Genomic DNA, 19981 nt, shown 5'->3' on the forward strand with positions numbered 1-19981 from the left:
TTTTCTCTTTTCAGGATGTGGCCAGGTTCTTCGAGCTTCTAAGGGTCAAATTCTGTTGGAGAGCTACCCCTTAAATGCTCACTGTGAATGGACCATTCATGCCCAACCTGGGTTTATCATCCAGCTGAGGTAAGGTACCGGATCCAGAAACGAGTAAGAGCCTATGAGGAAACTGGGCTGGGATGGAGGGTCCTGTGTCTTGGTGACCAGGGATGAGACATTGGCACCATTCTTCCCCCAGTAGTTTTGCCTCCTGGAAGCACTCTCCTTCTTCTATCAGGGGATGGAATGATCTCATCACTTATATAATTTCTGAGAATATTGTTCTTCTTTAACTAGTGATGAGGCATGGGTGATTAAAACCCCTGGTTCTCTGAGTTATGAGCCTTCAGTAAGTATTTTCTTAGTGAACCAATTCATGCCAATGTTGCCACATGCTTCTTAAATAACTTTCTGCCCTTTAAAAGGAGCAACATGGCATCAAAACTGACCAGGAGAAGCAATCTATAGCTCTTCCTAAATCCTCCTTAACGAAAGCGGACTTGATATGTGGTGTTCCCACAATCCGAGAACCTAGACTTGGGAACAAAACTCGATGGTTGCTTTTTCTAGACAAAAGCTGATCTAAGGAGCCAGTGAGGGGCCTTAGTCTCCTGCTTAATGGACTCTGGGCTGGGCCTGTGGGGATGAGAAATCAGGTGTTAAATATAACAAGTTAATATTTTAGTAGTTCAGGCACCAAGACAAATGGTTATTTCAGAACCTCTGAGAGTGTCTCTAGGACTCAGGGCACAAAAATAAACCTCTCTTAAAATAAAATGGAAGAAACATGTCAGCTATTCGAGAGTCCTGGAGAAGCGCAGAAACATGGGATTCATTCTAGTTACTTAACTATGGGCCTCCTGGCCAGGGACAGCTGGAATGGTGGGGACGCTGGGAGGCATATGTAGAATATTTCTCCAGAGCTCAGTGGTCAGTCCCAGTGCTCCATTTACAGCACCTACCACATCCATGCTTCTGTGCAAATCTCTTTCCCTGCCTGGAAAATGACCCCCAAGTCATCCGCATCCCCTTTCACCTACTGTCACAGTTTTGCTGCAGGGGTCACCAATTTCCCCGAGACAGGTCCTGGATCCTGCCTTGTCTCCCTGCTTCCACTGTGAGCAATGCTACCATTTCCTCCTCTCAGAGTGATCCAACCATCATCCCATTGTTGAAACCTGCCACCTGCTGCCTACTGAACGTATAATGACATCTGAACCCCTGGGAATGCGGGGTGAAGAAACTCTGGCTCTCCCTCTCGGCCTTAGCTCACAGTTCCCCCTCCACTCACAGCCTTGCTCTGTTTCTCTTTTGCTCACAGCTTTGGAGCAGCCTTGATTTTCTTTCAGGTCCTCATACATGCCACACTCATTACGGCTTCTAGGGCTTCTGCATTTACAGGTTCTCCTCCCTCGGTCACTCTTACCTTCACAAGTCTGATTCCATTGCATTGCTTAAATCTTGCTTGGATTTAGGCTTTCAGAGAGGTCTTACCTAACAGTAGCCTTTTTTTCTGCATCTGAGTTAATTTCTATTCTTATTGATTTATTCTGCATCTGTCCCAGGTCTCATTCTTCATTATCTGTTTTCTATATTAGAGTTTGTCTCCATGACGTCATCATCTGACCTTGAGTTCACCCCCGCCTCCCCCCCCCCCCCCGCCCAGGATCTCAGGACAGACCTGGGCCCACCTGCTCCTTCTGTCACTTTCTCCCCATGCAGGTTTGGCATGCTGAGCCTGGAGTTTGACTACATGTGCCAGTATGACTATGTTGAGGTTCGTGATGGGGACAACAGCGACAGCCCCATCATCAAGCGTTTCTGTGGCAACGAGCGGCCAGCTCCCATTAGGAGCACAGGCTCTTCCCTCCACGTCCTTTTCCGCTCCGATGGCTCCAAGAACTTCGATGGATTCCATGCTGTCTTTGAGGAGATCACAGGTAAAAAGCCCAGTGATAACTGTAGCGGGGATGCCTTGCTCCCTAACAGCACCTTTCTAGGTCTCCTTGCTCATCTCGCTCCAAAGTTAGGATGCCCAGCTCTCAGAAGCAGCCTACATAATGAGAAAAAAGAGGAAGGATGAGGACATTTCCCCCCTTCAGCAAAGCTCACCCAAAACTGAAACAAGGACTTCTGCCTCCTGCATCCAGAGGAGGTGGTTGGAGCCCACAGGGGCTGTGTTATGTAGGTATGAGGGTGGAGCCTGGGATTCGTATCAAAGCTTTTGACTCTAGCAACCATGTGAAGAGGCCACTTATGGTGAAGAGTACTGGCTTTGTGACCAAGCTGTGTGACTTTGGAAAATTTCTTCTGCCTTTCTGCCCAGTTTTCTAAGAAATAATAAAAGGAGGAAAAGGTGGGAAGGTCCTTAAAGACACCGCGGAAGAGGAAGCTTGCACAGTCCAAGCACTCAGAACCACCTAAGCCAGGAGCCTGGAAATGGGCATGGCAGGTCTTAGGTGGAGCCCATGCTCCAGGAATAGCTCCTGCATGTGTTCAAACCAGCAACCCCAATTAAACTCGATGGGTCACAAAAATAAACATACAAAGCCAAGAAAGATAGGAAAGCAAGAAGGGATTTAGGAGGGGGCAGGAAAGGCTGAGAGGGGTTGGAAAAATTATCAAACTGCACAATATTCATTAAAAAATTAGAATTAAAAATACTTATTTTATGTGTATGGGTGCTTGGTCTGCATGTAAGTCTGTGTATTATGTGCATATATGGTGTCCACAGGGACCAGAAGAAGGCATCTGATCACCTGGGACTGGAGTTACAGACAGTTGTGAACTGTCATGTGGGTGCTGGAACTTGAACCTGGGTCCTCTGGAAGAGCAGTCAACACTCTTAACCTCCAAGTCATGTCTCTAGGCACAAAAATATATTTTTTAAAATCTCAAACTTAAATGCCATTTATTTGACTACTTCCAAGTTCAACTTCAATCCTGCCCTTCCTGGTCATATCTGGCCATATCTAGAGGAAGAATTGACCATCTGGACAAAATACTGAATTCTAAGGAATCACTTCAGCTCTCCTTATTGTGAGTCTGGATTTCCCATGGTTTACACAAGAAGACTCTGCTTTAAGGCCAAAATTTCAAGCTACTGAGTAAGAGCAATGAAGAAAAGAGTCAATGTTCAGTGGCCACCTGGCTCTCAGAGGGCTGTGAGAGGACAGTCTCATGTAAGAGTCTCTGGGAAGAAGGAGATAAGAGGTCACAGAATCAGGGTCCCTTCAGCTGTACCCTCTGGCTACGACCAGCATCCCAACTGCCCAGTGTTCCCCACCTTGAAGATGGTGCTCGCAGTAGCTCTGCGCAGTTGTTCCTTATTGGCCAAGTGTCTGGTTCCTTCTCCTGCTGTATCCCATGGTGCAATGCAGGGAGAGCTGCTTGGCTGCTGGAGTGGCGTGTGGTCTGTCTCTGGCTGTCCCCTCATTCTATAATGGCACCCTGCAGAACAGACTGAGGAGATGCCTTGAGAGGCGTCGGTGGATGTTTGGACCACGCAGCCAGAGCTGCGCTGTCTAGGTAGCCAGGGTGATAGCAGTAGCTCGTTATCTCGTGGCCCTGTGAGTGAAGAAGCATCTTCCCCCTCTGAGGAGCACTGGCGGACAGCAGGCAGTACCACCTCTTGTCCCTCAAGCACCCCCAACTGTTGACTTACTCTTGAGTTACTCCCTCTGGCTAAGGTCACCTGCCCCAAACCTGTGTTTTGAAATCTGTCCGGCAGACCCTGTGCCACATTCCCTCTGCTCTGCTCCCTTTCTCTTTTGCCATTGAACTATGGCTTTGCTCTTTTGTTGGCTACCCTATAGCACTTCTTTTCTCCACTATAAACCAACTGCATTGTGTTTCAGACTCTAGTCATTGTACCCTCTCCTTCACATGGCCTTGATCTAGTAAACAGGAAGTCCTCTGTGTCTCTGTAGCTCTCCAGGGCCCTTACTACTGAGCCAAGGGATACAGTTCTCCTACATGAGCATACATGAAGATAGAAATGAAGGCTAACACATACATCAATGTTTCCCATTGACCTTTGCAGGAAAAGAAAGTCCCTTAGATGCTCAGTAAGCCACAGGTTCTGAGCTTCGGTAAGATTTGAAAAGACAGTATTATATGTATTCTTGAAACTTCACAAGCACATTAGGCCACTGAGCTAAGAAGTTCTGCAGTAAAGAGATTTGATCCCTGACCTCGAGTAACACTTCTGGGGGAGTCTAAAAAAATCCATTCAAGGGCAGGCAGATCTCTGTGAGTTTGAGGTCAGCTTGGTCTACAGAGTGAGTTCCAGGAAGCGAGAGATACATAGAGATTCTGTCTTCGAAAAAAATAACAAAAAATAAAACAAAACAAAAAAAGCTTCCAAAAAACCCCAAGACCACAAAACCATTCAGTTCTGGTTTAGTGAAACAGTGAGCTTTTTAGGGTTTCTTGCAGGAAGATGGCGAGGGGTCCTTACAGGAACTGTGCCACTCAGGAAGCTGCTCACTCAGGAAGCCACTCACTCAGGAAGCATAGCCCAGCTTGGTGATGGCCCCCGAAGGCTGCATCACTGGAGTTACCTCTGCAGTTGCAGACAGCTACACCGGGGAAGAGTCTCCTTTATCCAGCATTTATTTGTTCTCTGGTTGTAAAACCTGGAGGAGGAAACTGCCCAGTCCCTGTGGGAGAGAGAATGCATGCACAGAGCTGTTTCACTGTGTATACTCTGTGGTTTGCATTCTCTGTATGGGTGGTGTTGGTTGTTTTTACTCTTTGGTTCTTCGGGGGCCACCACCCAGCTCCCAAATAAATAAATATGAAGACTTATTCTTACTTATAAATGCCCAGCCTTATCTTGGCTTATTTCTAGCCAGTGTTCCTTAACTTAAATTATCCCATCTACCTTTTGCCATTGGTCTTTCCCCCTTTCTTACCTCTGTATTTTTTACTTTCACTATTACTTCATGGCTGGTTGTATGGCTGGGTGCTAGACCCCTGCCATCCTCCTCTCCTTGTTCTCTTGCTCCTCAACCTCACTTCTTTCTTTTTCTCCTTCTATTTATTCTATTTGCCTGTCAGCCCTGCCTATCCTTTCTTCTGCCTTGCTATTGGCTGTTCAGCTCTTTGTTAGACCAATCAAGTGTTTTAGACAGGCAAAGTAACACAGCTTCACAGAGTTAAACAAATGCAACGTGAAAGAATACAACCCATGTTTGCATCATTAAACAAATTTCCACAATATAAACAAATGTAACACACCTTAAAATAATATTAAACAACATGTGATACTTTGTGCACACTTTTAGGTGTTTCATACATGTTAAACAGCATCCAGATCATTTGACACTTAATATCTGTGTGTTTTCTGCATTCTAAATCACAACTTCATGAATTCAATAAGATGAACAATAACATTGTAAGAAGTTGGTGAAAACACATTGGTTCAGATTACAGGTTTGGGGAGGTGGACGCACTATCAGAGGTGACACTGGCTGATGCCTTTCTCTTTCAGCCTGTTCCTCGTCCCCTTGTTTCCATGATGGCACGTGCCTCCTTGACACAACTGGGTCTTACAAATGTGCCTGCTTGGCTGGCTACACTGGACAGCACTGTGAAAACTGTAAGTGTGACTCTGGGTGTTAGTGGGGTATGCAAAGGGATTCGGGGGCTACAGCACTTTGGTTTCTTGTCATCTCCAGTGGGGTGTCTAATGGCACATCCTATAGGCACCGGAGTCATAGTTGTTGACATTGTTGTTGTCATCACGATGTGTGTGTGCCTATGGAGGCCAGAGTTTGATGTTGGGTATTTTCCTTTATTGTTCTCCTCCTTATTTTCTTCCACTGAACTTGGAACTCATTGGTTGGCTAGTCTGTCCAGATAGCAAGGCTGTCTTCCTCTTTGCTTCCCACAGCACCGAGACTGTGGATGTGTCCTGTCATAATGACTTTCAAGGAAATGCATCCTAGGAGTCCAGCCTTAGGCCATCATGCCTTCACAGTGAGCAATTTACGCACTGAGCCATCTCCCCAGTGTCCCTACCTTCCTTCCTTCCTTCCTTCCTTCCTTCCTTCCCTCCCTCCCTCCCTCCCTCCCTCCCTCCTTCCCTCCCTCCCTCCCTCTCTCCTTCCCTCCTACTTTCCCTCCCCTCTCTGTCCTTCCCTTTCTCCTTCCCCTTCTTTCTTTCTTTCTTTATTTCGTCCTTCCTTCCTTCCTTCCCTTTCTCCCTCCCTCCCTCCCTTCCTTCCTTCCTTCTTTCTTTCCTATGTCTTTTTCTTGGTTTGTGTGCTAGGGATCAAACCCAGGATTTCATTCATGCTGAACACACATCTTTCTGCTACACTACAGCTTTATTCCTCGTGTCATGGATTGACTGTCCCAATAGATCTCTAGCTCTTTGGTTCTTATGGACAGTCAAAAGCAGAGTGATAGCAGCCCTCAGTAACCTGGGGCCCTCAAAAAAATGGAATTGACTCAAACAAATGACTCACGCCAAAGCAGCAGGATTTTTAAAATTATGTTCTTTTTTTTTGTTGTTTTTTTTAAATTTTTTTTTAAAAATTATGTTCTTGAAAAGGCAGGAGGTGATTCTCTTCTGATACTAGTTTTGAGCTTTTATCAGAGAGCAACTCTAACTCATTGGATTTAATTATACATATCACAGGGCATAGCCTTGGCCTTGAGGATTGTGTATACCATGACATCACAACTTCCAACTCTCTATGTGGTACTGAGGACCATGCTGTTGGCAAAGAGAAACTTCATTATCATGTCCAGAAATCATTTATTATGGTATCTCGTAGCCAAGATCCTATGTATAATGTGTGTCCTCACAGAAATTTGAGACCTAAAATTAGTGCCACTGTCTACAGCTATCACTCTTCAAAGAGATGTGCAGAGCAAGAATGAAGGTTTGAGGACAAGAGGAGGAAGATAAAGTCCTGAGCAGCGCTCCTCAAAATAGATGGAGAGGTGGGGCATGTGCCAGTAAGGCCAGAAGGACAAGCTCCCCAGAGGTGCTCTTACGGCTTGGGAGAACTGATCTGGACATGAAACAAAGTCAAGCAAAAACAACTTCAAGAAAATCCCCAGGCCCACTGCTTGCTTGGTGGTAGTGAAATATGGAATGCCAGGGAAGTGGAGGCACAGTACTGGGTTCTTCTTTCCGCAGAGCAGTTGGTCACTAGCCAAGACAGTCCTAGGGGAAATGTGGACGCAGGCATGCTGTCTTAGTTAGCTTAACTGTCAACTTGACGCCACCTAGAGTCACCTGAGAAGGGTGCCTCAGCTGAGGGATTGTCCAGATCAGACAGGCACAGGCCTGCCTGTGGGCATTGTCTTCTATGTTAATCAGTCATAGCAGGGCCCAGCCTGGGCACCGTTGTCTGGGCTTGTGTTCCTGGGCTCTGGAAGAAACCTTGCTAAGCCTGACCCTACAAATGAGACAGAGAACAGCATTCTTCCCTCGTTTCTGTTGCATTTCCTTGGGCAGGAGAGAGTTTCCTGCTTGGAGGTAATGCAAGTGGCCCTGCTTTCAGGCTCCTGACTTGAGGTCTTGTCTTGACTTTTCTCAATGGTGCACCGTGACCTGGAAGTGTAAAAGCGATAAACCCTTTCCTCCCTAAGTTATTTTGGGTCCGAGTGTTTTATCTCAGCAACAGAAAGGAAACTAGAACATATGCCTGGCTTCCTGAGCAGATGCTCTGTGTGGTTCCAGGAACCCAGAGAGGATCATATAGGCCACACGATTCAGTGGGGGAGGGAAAGGAGAACCCAGGAGCAGGAGAAAGGGCTTCAAGGGCAGAGCACCAGCCGTGTTGTCTCCAGTCATTCCTAACCACTGCACACATGTTCTGTGCTCCGCTGCTGTCTGAGAGCCCCCCGGGAAGGTGGTGTGTTTTTCAGGGGAATGTTTACTAGCATTTCTTACAAGCAGTGCTGTCTCAACCATGGGTCTCTGAGGACGTCACTGTGTTCTGCTAAAATCTCTGGTTTGGCACAGCTGACCTGAGTGTCACTGTGTAAGAGGCTGAGAAGATGATGCTGAGATTCATGGACACTCTCTTAGTTGAGGCTTCGGTGTAATGTGTAAGGCAGATGAGAGTGGTGTTGTTTCCTTCTTATTTCAAGGATTTGTAAACATGGTCTAGACTCTCAACAGCAGCACACTCTGAGATTTAGAAGGGGAAATGAAGAGAAGGAAGGCTTGATTTCTGAATGACTAGTTACAGTTTTGATAGACAGAGGTAGCACTTGAAAAAAGCCAAGCATGGCCACATAAGCCAGACACGTTTAAGAACTCTGGTCTACAAGAGCTAGTTCCAGGACAGGCTCCAAAGCCACAGAGAAACCCTGTCTCGAAAAACCACAAAAAAAAAAAAAAAGAACTGTTTCAAATCAGGAGAGAAAAGCAAATTGCTCCAGATGCTATGACTAAGCTATGCAGGAGTGGCTTGCGAGTCAAAAATGGATTTTTTTTTCCCCTGTAAAGTTAGTCTATCAAAAGAAAAACAAGCATCATGAAAAAAGAATGTAGCAGAAGGCATGTGGATGGTAGCTTGATTCATAAATGGTCTCAAATTCCTTTAAATACCAGGGAGGTTGGGATGTAGCTTTGTGATGGAGTGCATGCATAGCACGTGCAAGGCCTGGCCATGGATTCCCAGTGCTCTAAACAACCAAAAGTCACAAACAAATGAAAACTGCAAACAAACAACCACCACGACCCCCTAGGGAGATGGTCAAGGGATTTAATTCTCCATTGCCAGTTTTCAGAAACTGTGACCCCCAGTACTATCATTGCAGCTGGGTGAGAAGTTGGGTGTGGGCATCTCACCTGTCACTTGCTACCAGCCATCTGCGAAATTAAAGTTTTATTATCTTCTGTAAGGTCCAGGTCTGATTTTCCTCATAGGAAGCTCGGGTTGAACTCTAACTCACTCGGTTGGCAAAGCATCCCCAAAATCCAGACAGGCAGTTGACCTTGCTGTTTCAGAATAGATCTTAGCCATTGTTCATGGCAGTCTGTCCATGGGGAGAGTAAAACAGAGCAGTTGTGTGTGTGTGTGTGTGTGTGTGTATGTGTATATGTGTGTGTGGTGTGTGTGTATGTATATGTGTGTGTAGTGTGTGTATGTGTATGTGTGTGGTGTGTGTATGTTTGTATGGTGTGTGTGTATGTATATGTGTGTGGTGTGTATGTGTGTGTATGTTTGTGTGGTATGTGTATATGTGTGTGTGTACGTGTGTGAATATATGTGCATGTGGTGTGTGTATGTGTATATGTGTGTATATGTGTGTGTGGTGTGTGTGTATGTGTGTGTGGTATATGTATGTGTGTGTATGTGTGTGTGGTGTGTGTGTATGTGTGTGGAGTGTGTATGTGTGTGCTCGCGCGCATGCATGTGTGTGTACTCCTGTTTCCCTTCTGAGGATATCAATGGGCTAGAGCAATATTTCCAAAGGGAATTCTTTCAAAATTAGCAAGAGATGCAAGCAAGCATTTGGAGACTCTCCAAACTCCAATACCCAAATTGGACCTGGCACTTGCTTTGAAAAGCAGCTTCAAGAATAGCAAAGCCCGCACGGACGAGAGTCCAGCCCTTTATAGATGCGCCTTTAAGCCTGGTCCCCAGCAGACTCAGAGTCGGGAGTCAGAATCACACATTTCTTTTTTTTTTTTTTTTTTTGTTTTTGTTTTTCGAGACAGGGTTTCTCTGTGGTTTTGGAGCCTGTCCTTGAACTAGCTCTTGTAGACCAGGCTGGTCTCGAACTCACAGAGATCCGCCTGCCTCTGCCTCCCGAGTGCTGGGATTAAAGGCGTGCGCCACCACCGCCCGGCAGAATCACACATTTCTTATACAGCTTGTGATAGCTCAGATGCAGATCCTACCTGGTGTGGTGAGAGTCCAGGTGACTGATGGCCTCTGACCAGAGTCCTTTCCACCAGGTGAGGTGCATCTGCTCCTCCGTTCCAGACATGGTCCTGACATTAGTCACTCTCATTTCTCATGCCTGCGGATGGGAGTAGAATAGGAATAGATTTTTCCACTTCATTCCCGAAAAAGCTTATACTTTAAAAAAAGTCAAATAGGGGTCTGAGAGGTCTCTCCATGGGTAAAATGTTGGCTACACAGTGTGAGGACCTAAGGTCAAACCTCCAGGGCTCACATATAGACAGATGCATTACTGTGCACATCGGCGATCTCTGTGCTCCTAAGGGGAAAATGGAAGGTAGAGGCAGAAGAATTCCTAGCGGTGGTCCTAGTGTATGCAGTGTGTGTGGGCAGGGGTGGAGAATCCCTGATTCAAAGGTGGAAGGCAGCAACCAATGCTGGAGGTTGTCCTCTGTTTTCCACATATGTGCTATGACCTGTGCATGCCAACATTCACATTTACAAATGCACACACACACACACGCACACGCACATCACACACAATTATTTCTAAGAGCTCAGGCAGCATCAGGTATATAAAATAAAAGTGAAGTATTATTTTTCCTGATCCATCTTTGTTCTCAGAGGAACCACTTTGAGGAACACTAGGATCTATGTTTCTCAGGTTTTTTTCTAAGATAGACAAAGTTAAGTTAGTTATTGAAATCATATTTTAAACCAGGGATTCTCAACTGGAGTGGCTTTGCCCTCCATCTCTACATATAGATGGCATTTGGCAATATTGGAAGATGATTTGGAAGCACATTGGGCGCGGATGCATCCTGTGGGCTGAGGGGTGCTGCTGAACGTCCTTCAAGACACAGGACAGGCTCTGGGACTGGAATTCAGCCCCGGGCCAGCAGGAAGAAGCTGGGAGACTCTGTATTAAACAAAAGTAGACGAAAGCACACTTACAAATTTTCAGTGTGTTGTCAGTGTCCGTGGCATAGACTTTTTTCTCAGGAAAATGATTGCTCACTATTCTATGGTGAATGTGAAAATGTGCACCAGTCTAATCCTTTAATGGACTTGTTACTGTGTAAAATATTGTGTTATTATGAAGAGGGCTCTCTGTCCAGAGGGAATACATGCTTATGTTTTTGAGAGCCACTGAAGAGGCACTGGAAGATTTGTTTTAAGCAATCTGATACCATCTAGGGTTGCAGAAATGGGTTCGTTTTTTCTGCTGTTTAAAGGATCAAAAAGGCAGGGAAACCTGGAGAGTCAATGTTTATTCAGAAAGAACAAGTTTATTAGAGTTTAAAAGAAAAAAAAATCCCGGTCAGGGAAGCACTAAATCTCAGCAGCTGTCCAGAGGATTATAACGGAGAAGGGTAGGGGGAGGACATATTTGAATTGATCCAGCATGGAGGGCGGCCATTGGCGGCAGATGGATGGTGGGGGAGTGGGCTTTAGAGGAAGGACGAAGCCCTGAGTGTTGGGGAAACAGAGCTGGGAATGGCATAGAAGGAAAGAAAAAGTTAGGCTTTCCCGAGTGACTCAGGAAAGCAGATAGACTTTGCTCTGTAACAGAGTATGCTGGGCAGGAATTCTGGGAAGGGAAGGTATTGACACTCTTTAAAGGGGTCTCTTTAGCATGGCTTGAAGTGAGCCTGCCTCCACAGTGCTCCTGCCTTCCAGGGATGGTCCCTCAGCCAGGTGATTGAGCGGCTGTCTGGGCTAATTCCTTTATACTTGGGGTAGCTTGGAATGGGAGGGCCTGATTTTTCTCTTGACCAAAAAGGAACCAGTTTTCCCTTAATGGACTTACCACTGTTGTGTCAAATCTACAGGATGCTGCTTAATATAACTGTGGCTCTTCAAAATAAGAACTGGGACCTGTATCTCAGAAACTAGAGACTATTCTCAACAAACTGGAAGTGGGTTTCTACTCAAAGGAACCCTCAGTCTGAGGAGGAAGTTTCTGGTTTAGATGTATGAGGTTTGACTTCATTCCTGTGGCCAGGAGGATGTCAAAGCCCCTGACAGAACAGTCCATAGACATCAGCTCTCAGCCTCACCTTCCCTGAGACCCTTCCCAAGGTGGAAACCTTTTCCCTTCTCTTGAGTGACCTCGGAGACCTAACTAAGGGGGATGGCCCCTCCTCAGCCCTCAGACTCAGCTCATCTCCTGCCAACACCCTCAGCGACCTCCAGGATCCCCCGGGCCACCATGTGAGAAACCGGGGCCTTTCTTTCCTCTGAGGGTTCCTGTTTCATTGTGTGGAGCACAAGGAGAAAGCAAGTCTTCTAGTAAATGGTCTGAAGCTTGTTTTGAAAGAGTGGAGAGTGAGAGATTCATCGCCTGCTCCAATTTCCATGTTGCCTTTGTTCCTCTGGCCCAGTTGACAGAGCTGGGCTTTCCCTCTGCATCCTAATGAAGGCCGATGAAATGGGCTAAATCTTCAGTCACAATGTTCACACTGCAGGCTCTGACGCTCCTCGGAACAAAGCAAACCAGTCCTCACCAATTAAAGTAAAACGGTGGATCTGGACTCGCTGGGGCTTTTCGAGTCTCAGGAGGTTTCCCACTGGTCTGTCCCAAGGACCAAGGAGAAAGAGCAGGATAAGAGGCGCACTTTATTCTTGAGCTTCAAAGCAACAGCCGGAATTTCTCATCCAAATGAGCCACTGTGAGCTTTGGGAGGGTCCATGGAAAGACCAATGCTGATGGGAAGAGACTGTAGGAGACCCCTAGTGGGCAGCAGCCTTGTCTCATCTTAGATGGGTAAACCAAATAAGGTGGGTTGATGTGAACTGTCCTGAGATCTGGCAGGTGAGGCTCTAAAATAATTAGACTCATCACCCTTTTTCTCAGTTCCAAAGGCCTCTCACCCTGTGCATGTGGGAAATGGGTACATCTTTGTCTAAAGGGAGGTGGTGCGTGCCAGCATGGAGGCCTTGGAATTCAAGGCTAATTGACTTTGGATTGACTATGAGTTAGCGTTTCCCAGCCGGCCAGCCTTGAATGAATGGTTTAACGTGTATGAGCCTCCATTTTCTGAGTCAGAAATTTCAGAAACATAATACCAGGTCGTTTCCATGGCGTCTCTGTGGATGAAGTTTAGTGATCTATGCAAGACAGAGTTGAGTATTAGGAGCCATTATTTTAAAATTATTATTATAAATGCCTCTTTTAAATAAAATGTCTTTTAAAATTTATTGTAAAGTTCCAGTGAATAAATCACTAAAATATTCCATGTTGTTTATAATAATGACTAATGGCAGTAATGTAAATGACACATTAGGATAGAATCTCATTAAGACACGGTACATAAAAGAAAAAAAGACCATATATTTTACCTTTCTTTTTTTAATTTTATAATGGTCTAATTTCATTCATAAACTAATTTTTAAATACATTTTCTTCTTTCCTACATAGCTAAAAAAATTTAAACTTTTATTGAAAATAGATTCTTCTCTCCTATGATACATCCCAACCGTATTTTCTCCTCCCTCCACTCCTTGCTCCAACTGTATAGTTAATGGACTTTTATGTGATATTTCTATCCATACATATAGCATCATTGATCATGGCCATCTGCCCTTCAGCCCTCTTCCTCCTCCCTCTGTCTCTTGTTTCATGTAGGGTGTGTAATGGAGGGGGTGTTTTCCTAGTCAGAGCTCAGCAAACAGTGTTCCCCACAAATAGGAGAAATAGGTAAAGACATAGAGATTACTCACTAGCTGAACTGCTCCCACAAACATGGGATGGAGCCGACCACGTGGTCAGGGCCACCTGCTTTAGGGTTTCTCAGGCTCTGGGTCCATCTGTCTGTTCCTTGTCCCCGTCTTCTTGGCTTTTGTTTTGGCAGATGAAGTCACTGAGGCAGGACTTAATGCAGGAGGCAGATCTTATGTAGGTCCTGGGCTAAGAGATAATTCATTAGAGTTGGGATGGGCTGTGGGCCTACAGAGAGCAGAGAAACCAAAGAATTAACCTGAAATGGGCCAGGTGTGGAGGGTGGTGGTGATGCACAACTTTAATGCCAGCACTCTGGAGGCAGAGGCAGGCTCATTTCAGTGAGTTCAAGGCCAGCCTGTTCTACAAAGCAAGTTCCAGTGCAGCCAGGACTGTTATACAGAGAAACCAAATTAAAAAAATAAATAACTTGAAATGGAAACAAGCATTCCTGAGGCCCAGCCCCAGAGGAACTCCAGCCCCAAACATAGGCCACAAAACTCCCATCTTTTTTAAAGACCTGCCTTGGGGAACATTCTTCACCTGGTTTCTACCAACTTCAAAAGGTGAAAACGTCTTCTTTGTAAATTCCAAGGCATTCTTGTTGGCATCCATGTGCTAAAAAAAGTTTTTCTTGAGGCAGGATCTTACTCCTGTCATCCAAGCTGACTTCAAATTTGTAGTCCTCCTGCCTTAATCTCCAAGTCCTGAGATTCCAGCGATGACTACTGTGCCCAGCTCCTCTCGTGTGTGTGTGTGTGTGTGTGTGTGTGTGTGTGTGCGCATATACACAGATTTCCAGATGTGTATGTAAAAGCCAGAGTCAACTAGGCACTTTTCTCAGAGGCCATCTATCTGGTTATTCAACAGTGTCTCTTCCTGACCTGGAGTTTTCCCATTCAGCTAGCCTGACTGGCTAGAAAGACTCAGGGTTCCTCCTGTTTCTTCTTCTCCAGTGCTGGAATTACAATATCATTCCATATGCTTTTTCCATGTGGGTTCTGGGCCTCGAACTCAGGTTCTCATGCCTCTGTGTCAAACATTTTCCTTCCTGAGCTCTTCTGCTGTCTCTCCAGTCCTACATCCATCTTGACTATGGCTCAAAAAGCTCCTGAAATTTGGGGGAAAACCAAAGAAGACTGTTATATCCAAGCAGATCCAGAAGCAGATCCATCAAGCGTCTCCTATCACAAAAGCGACCCACTTACTCTATCACAGTAATATGCCAGGTTGATTTGAACAATAACAAAAAAATTAAACAGCTAAGGCTTTCTGAAAAATTGTCGGTGTTGACCGTCTCTTGGACACGGGCAGTTTTAAATAGGCCATCCAAGCACCGGAAAGTAGGGTTTGAAAGACACAGTGTACCAGAGGCCTAAGACAATACTGATTAAGATCAAATAGCCAATTAAGGCCCAGTCTCCAAATTGCTGCCGGATGAATAAATAGCAGTGTGTGCCATCCAAGCCAGCTTCACATGGTAGCACCTCATTCACACCCACACAAGGCTGGAAAGCATCAGGGAAGCAGAATTCTGCTGGCTGGAAAGGGATAAAAAGAGGTTTTGGTGAAGGTTGTATCATCAACTAGTGTTATTATTTCTGTTCAGTGAGGACCTTCAAGAGAGTAAAACACACTTGTTTCAGTCCAGAAGCACCAAATTCAAACATGAACACAACAACAAGAAAAGTGTGGAGGAGAAATAGGCCATTGTCCGCTTGTCTCTGAGCACTGGCTTCGTGCTGAGTCAAGTTTTAGAATAACCTTGGTGAGGAGGCTAATGCTTTGTCCAAACAAAGACCAAACTGTTACAGGCTCTTTCCTTAATTTTGGTGAGGTTGGGTGGATATAAAGAGTATGCTAAGGATTGAAACACCTTCCATTCCAGCTCCTACCACAGCTAGATCATAGGGTGACGATTTGTATTGACTTCAGGCCTGTGTCCTTTGTTATGATGCTCTGAAACTCTCACAGGGAGAGAATACCAACCCCAACTTTTGCTCAGTGGTTAACTAGGCCTTCTCAAGTACTTCATGACTAAAATTTGCCAAAAAGCAAATAGACTTCTTCATTCATCATTTTGTGGTTCATTATAGACCATTTGTGAAATCAAGAATGACATAAATAATAACAATTGATTAATTAAAAATAAGAAGAAGCAGAATAAGAATAATAAAAATAGAAGAAGGTGTTGAGGAGATTAGACAAAGATGACCACAAGTTTATCTAGGGCTGAAAATATTTATTTTATTCTGACCCAGACTCTTTTCTATATCGTGTGTGTGTGTGTGTGTGTGTGTGTGTGTAATCCACACATGCATACACCTAGATACACACTGACTATATAACTATGAGACTGAGACACTCCATCATCTGCTGTCTGTAAAGTGGAGACCCAGAAAATCTGGTGGTGAAGTTTGAAGGTCAGAGAGCCAATGATGTAGCTGGGTGAACAGAAAGCTAGAGGACCAGGGCTTCCCAAGCTCCATGAAGAACAGCATTTTCCCCAGATGCTGGTCAGGAAGCTACCATGTTTGATTTTGGCTGTGTCGCATTTTGGGCTTGTTTTGGTCTCATCTCTCTTTTCTATAGGAATGTTTACTCTGTGCCAATATTAGAAGTATGGATTTTTTTTTTAAATTTCACAGTGGCTCATATGTCCCAGAGTTTGTCTTAAGTCTCAAAAAATCCTTTGAGTTTTTGAGCAGAAGTAAGAAAATGAAGATTACTGAGACTTAAGGAATGGGCTGAACTCATTTTGATTTGTGAAATGGATAAGAACCTTGTAGGGGCAGGAGGGCATGGCATGTTTTAAAAGTCATGTGTTTGGGCATCAAGTTGACAAGGGATGGCTTGTGATGGCTATGCAATTAGATCACCATCTGTTTGCACTTTGTTATTTGAAGGGTACTTGAAATCTGAAACATCTATGTTGCTGATTTATAAACTGTCAAACTTTATGTTTGGTGTGAGTGCCTGTGTACATATGTGTAAACACAGATAGATGGATGGATAGAAGGACAGACAGACAGACATGCCTACTCTTATGTTCTTCAGTCCCTGAATAAGGTCATGGGAATGAGTAGAGGCCACCACAATACTTGTGGAAAGAAGCAATGTTCTCTCTGAAGGATTTAGGACCTTCTTAAAGATTTATTCAAACTGCTACCTAGCATTTTCCAGACAGTGTGGCACGCAGCTTCTCCTATCATGAGGAAGCATTGCTGAGTCTGTTCTCAATGTCTCCTCCTCTATAGCTTGTGGACTCATGCCTGATATACAGGCTGCCCTCCACTGACTACAACATGTGTCCTGGTTAAGTAGCAATCACTATCTAGTAGCTTAGAGACGGCACAAATGTGATAAAACTGGGAACTCTAACTCCAAGTCCCCAGTAGTTACCCTGGGCAGAACATCTAAATTAGAATCTGGGTCTATTTCATTTGGCATCCTACCTGTAAATTAGGAAGCTTTCTTTCATAGCATGGCTGGCTATGTGGTATTAGGTCAGTTCCAGCAGTTTTGCCTCATGGGATCTGTGCTGCCATCCCTACTAGAGCCAACTTCTGTTGTCATCTGGTGTTGACTGAGGTCCTTCACACCCTGCACAAATCACTGACAGCCTCATGCTACTTCTTCCTTAGTTAGCCTGCTACCTTTCGACGTGATCTTAGAACAAAGGCATTAGTCACAGGCAAGCTGACGCTAACAGAAAAGGTGTGTGTATTTATTCCCACACTTTTACTTGTGGTGTCTTCTTTTTCTCTATCAGAAGGAGTTGAGTCAGTCAGCCTAAAGAAACTAAACTGAGTTTTTTATAATGACAACCCTTAAAAATTCAATCAAACTATGAAGATTCTTTTTTTTCTTTATTTTTGTAGGGCTGGAGGCTGACATGTTGGAGGTGACATTTGTTTGGGAAGTGCCCTGCTATCGGGTCATATCCTCAGACCTCTTGCTATGTTTTATTTTGAGATGGCCCGGCTGAGTTGGGCTGATACTGAACCCATGCTGTAGCACAGGCGGGTACTGAACTTGCAGAATTCCCCTTCTCAGTTTCCTGAATCCCTGGGACAGCAGGTCTGTGCCACCACGCCTGGACAAGGGGGTTTCTTCATTGAGAAATATTTTGCTTGGTAGAAATCAGACCCAAAGATTAATCAGCTTGATGGGATATCATGAGTCCTTTTCATATGTAAGTGCCTTCTAGGAGAGGTTGGGCACACATGTTTAGTAGAATAAGCCACAACTAACATTGCTTGTGTTTCTGGTTTGGATTTGGAAGAACCCCTCTGTCTGCATACATGAACTCACGCAACTGCACGAGACTTGCACAGAATTAAGCCAGCTAGTTCCAGCATGGATGGGGGAAGGGCTCATGAAGTCCCACTCCTAGCTGAGAAGCTCCTGCAATTGATGACTGAAAGAGTTTTCCTCAGGGACACAGTCTCTAAAAGTCCCCATGCTCCTGTAGACGGTCTCATATCCATGCACATATAGGCAACACTAAGCACGGTTGAGAGAGAGAGAGAGAGAGAGAGAGAGAGAGAGAGAGAGAGAGAGAGAGAGAGAATTCAGTTAGGAGGGAAAGGTGGTGGTGGGGTATAGGGATGGAATTGGAGACGACAGAACAGGGAGCAGACTTGATCAAAGCACATTATATTCATGCATGTATTTCTCAAATGATAAAAATGTTTTAAAAAGATATAGAAAAGCACCTGTCAATGCCTTTTTCTTCTTGGCATGAGTGAGGGTGACTTGCTAAATACATAGTGATTGATCACTATTTCTCCAGTCCTCCAACAAGTGACATGATGGATTTTAGAAAGACAGAGTAAGTTGGTTTTTTGTTCCCAGAAAGCTTTGTAACCACTCTTGTCTACAAATCTGAACTTTGAATCTGGAGATCTAAGCAAAAGAAAAATGATAAATATTTATAGAAGATTATTGCAGCACATTAAAATTCCAGATTCATTCATAAAATATACTTCTTCTGTGGACAGGAATATTATATGGATAATGAAAGAAGGGAAGAGGGAGCAGGTTGGTTTTCCATGACTGGGCTCTGCCCCAGGGCCTGCTGGGTGAATGGGTGAGGGGATGGACAAGGTAGCTCCAGTATGAACTTCCTTCCATCACAGGCAGCATGACTTTATCTGAATGCAGGAAGTGGTGTTATTGGTGTGTACCAATGAACCAGTCTTCCTGAAGACAATGACACAATGTCCTGGCATTGTCTAATGCTGTCATCTTCGTGTCCACTGCTTTCTGGCCTTGGTCACCGCAGCTGTCAGTAGTGGTTCTTACTGTGCCAATCAGAAGGAAGAAAAGCAATATAACTTTATTTGCTCTAAATCAACTTAAACCTAGCTCAAAGATCTATAATTGGGAATTCAGTATTGGTCATTGTAGGGGTCTTCTTCATGCCACAGGTTGTATAGAATCATGCTATGTAGAAAGCATTAAATCACCTGGGCAAGTAAGGCTTCTTTCTTCATCTTGAGAGATCCCGTTTTCTACACTACCTGAGGAGTTCGGGTACAATAGCTTGGCTGGGGTGAATCTCTGCCTTGGAGCATGAGCGTGCTTATGGAAGCTGGAAGTCCTTCTCTAAGGATATCTTCAAAATTCCTGTTCACCTTCCTTCAAGAACTCATTACCCAGTCATGTTCATGGGCTCTGGAACAATTGCCTCACTAGGTTCCCATCACTGTCTACAGAGTCAAGAAGGGAAGGCGTGAGGATTCTGGTGCCTCTGGTAAGGAACAGCAGAGCTATCTCAGGCTACTGTCTCCTGGATCAAGCATTTGGCACTAGGCTTTTGCTAAAGCAAGCACTCCTAGGATCAGACAGTACAAGAACTGGAGGAGACAAGAAAGGAGAGGAAATCAGTCAAGAGTGTTTTCTACTGAATTCCCAAATGCAGCCTGATTCCATAGGCTTCTTGAAAGTGTGAAGTAAAGCTCACAAAACGTGCCCATCCCATTGGTAACTCTTGGTTGGATAAAGGGTGAGACAAAATCATGGCAATTTCCCACTCTCTTAAGTTGGACAAGCTAGTTTCCATACCCAAAGACAGTCATCTGTAGGATGCAGGTGCCAACTCTCAGCAACGAGACACGGTTTGAAAAGTAGAAGGCAGCTCTCTTGGGTTGGTATAGGGATATCAGGAACCTGGTGGAGGCTCCTGGAGAATCCAAGACAAGAACAGTTTAAAGTTTTTCCATGTGTGTCTGTAAAATGGAGTCATAATGAACTACCTCATACAGTGCCCTTCAGTGGGGGAGGGACTAAGGATATGGATGGCCTTTAACTGTTCATCTGAAGCAATCTTTTACAA

General features: G+C 44.8%; 1 protein-coding gene across 2 annotated transcripts in view; it reads left to right on the plus strand.

The window, feature by feature from the left end:
* Nucleotides 1–19981, plus strand: part of Pamr1 (peptidase domain containing associated with muscle regeneration 1) — an 86046-nt gene that overhangs the window by 49917 nt on the left and 16148 nt on the right. The window contains exons 4-6 of one of the 2 annotated variants that reach the window (XM_041679004.1): nt 15–129; nt 1765–1982; nt 5537–5644. In XM_041679004.1, coding sequence (XP_041534938.1) covers nt 15–129; nt 1765–1982; nt 5537–5644 — 441 coding nt within the window. The remainder of the gene's footprint in view (nt 1–14; nt 130–1764; nt 1983–5536; nt 5645–19981) is intronic. The other variant, XM_041679005.1, reaches the window with a different exon arrangement.

This window comes from Microtus oregoni, unplaced genomic scaffold, assembly GCF_018167655.1.
Source record: "Microtus oregoni isolate MIOR12 unplaced genomic scaffold, Mior012 000031F_ref0000149, whole genome shotgun sequence".
In the NCBI taxonomy this organism is placed as follows: domain Eukaryota; kingdom Metazoa; phylum Chordata; class Mammalia; order Rodentia; family Cricetidae; genus Microtus; species Microtus oregoni.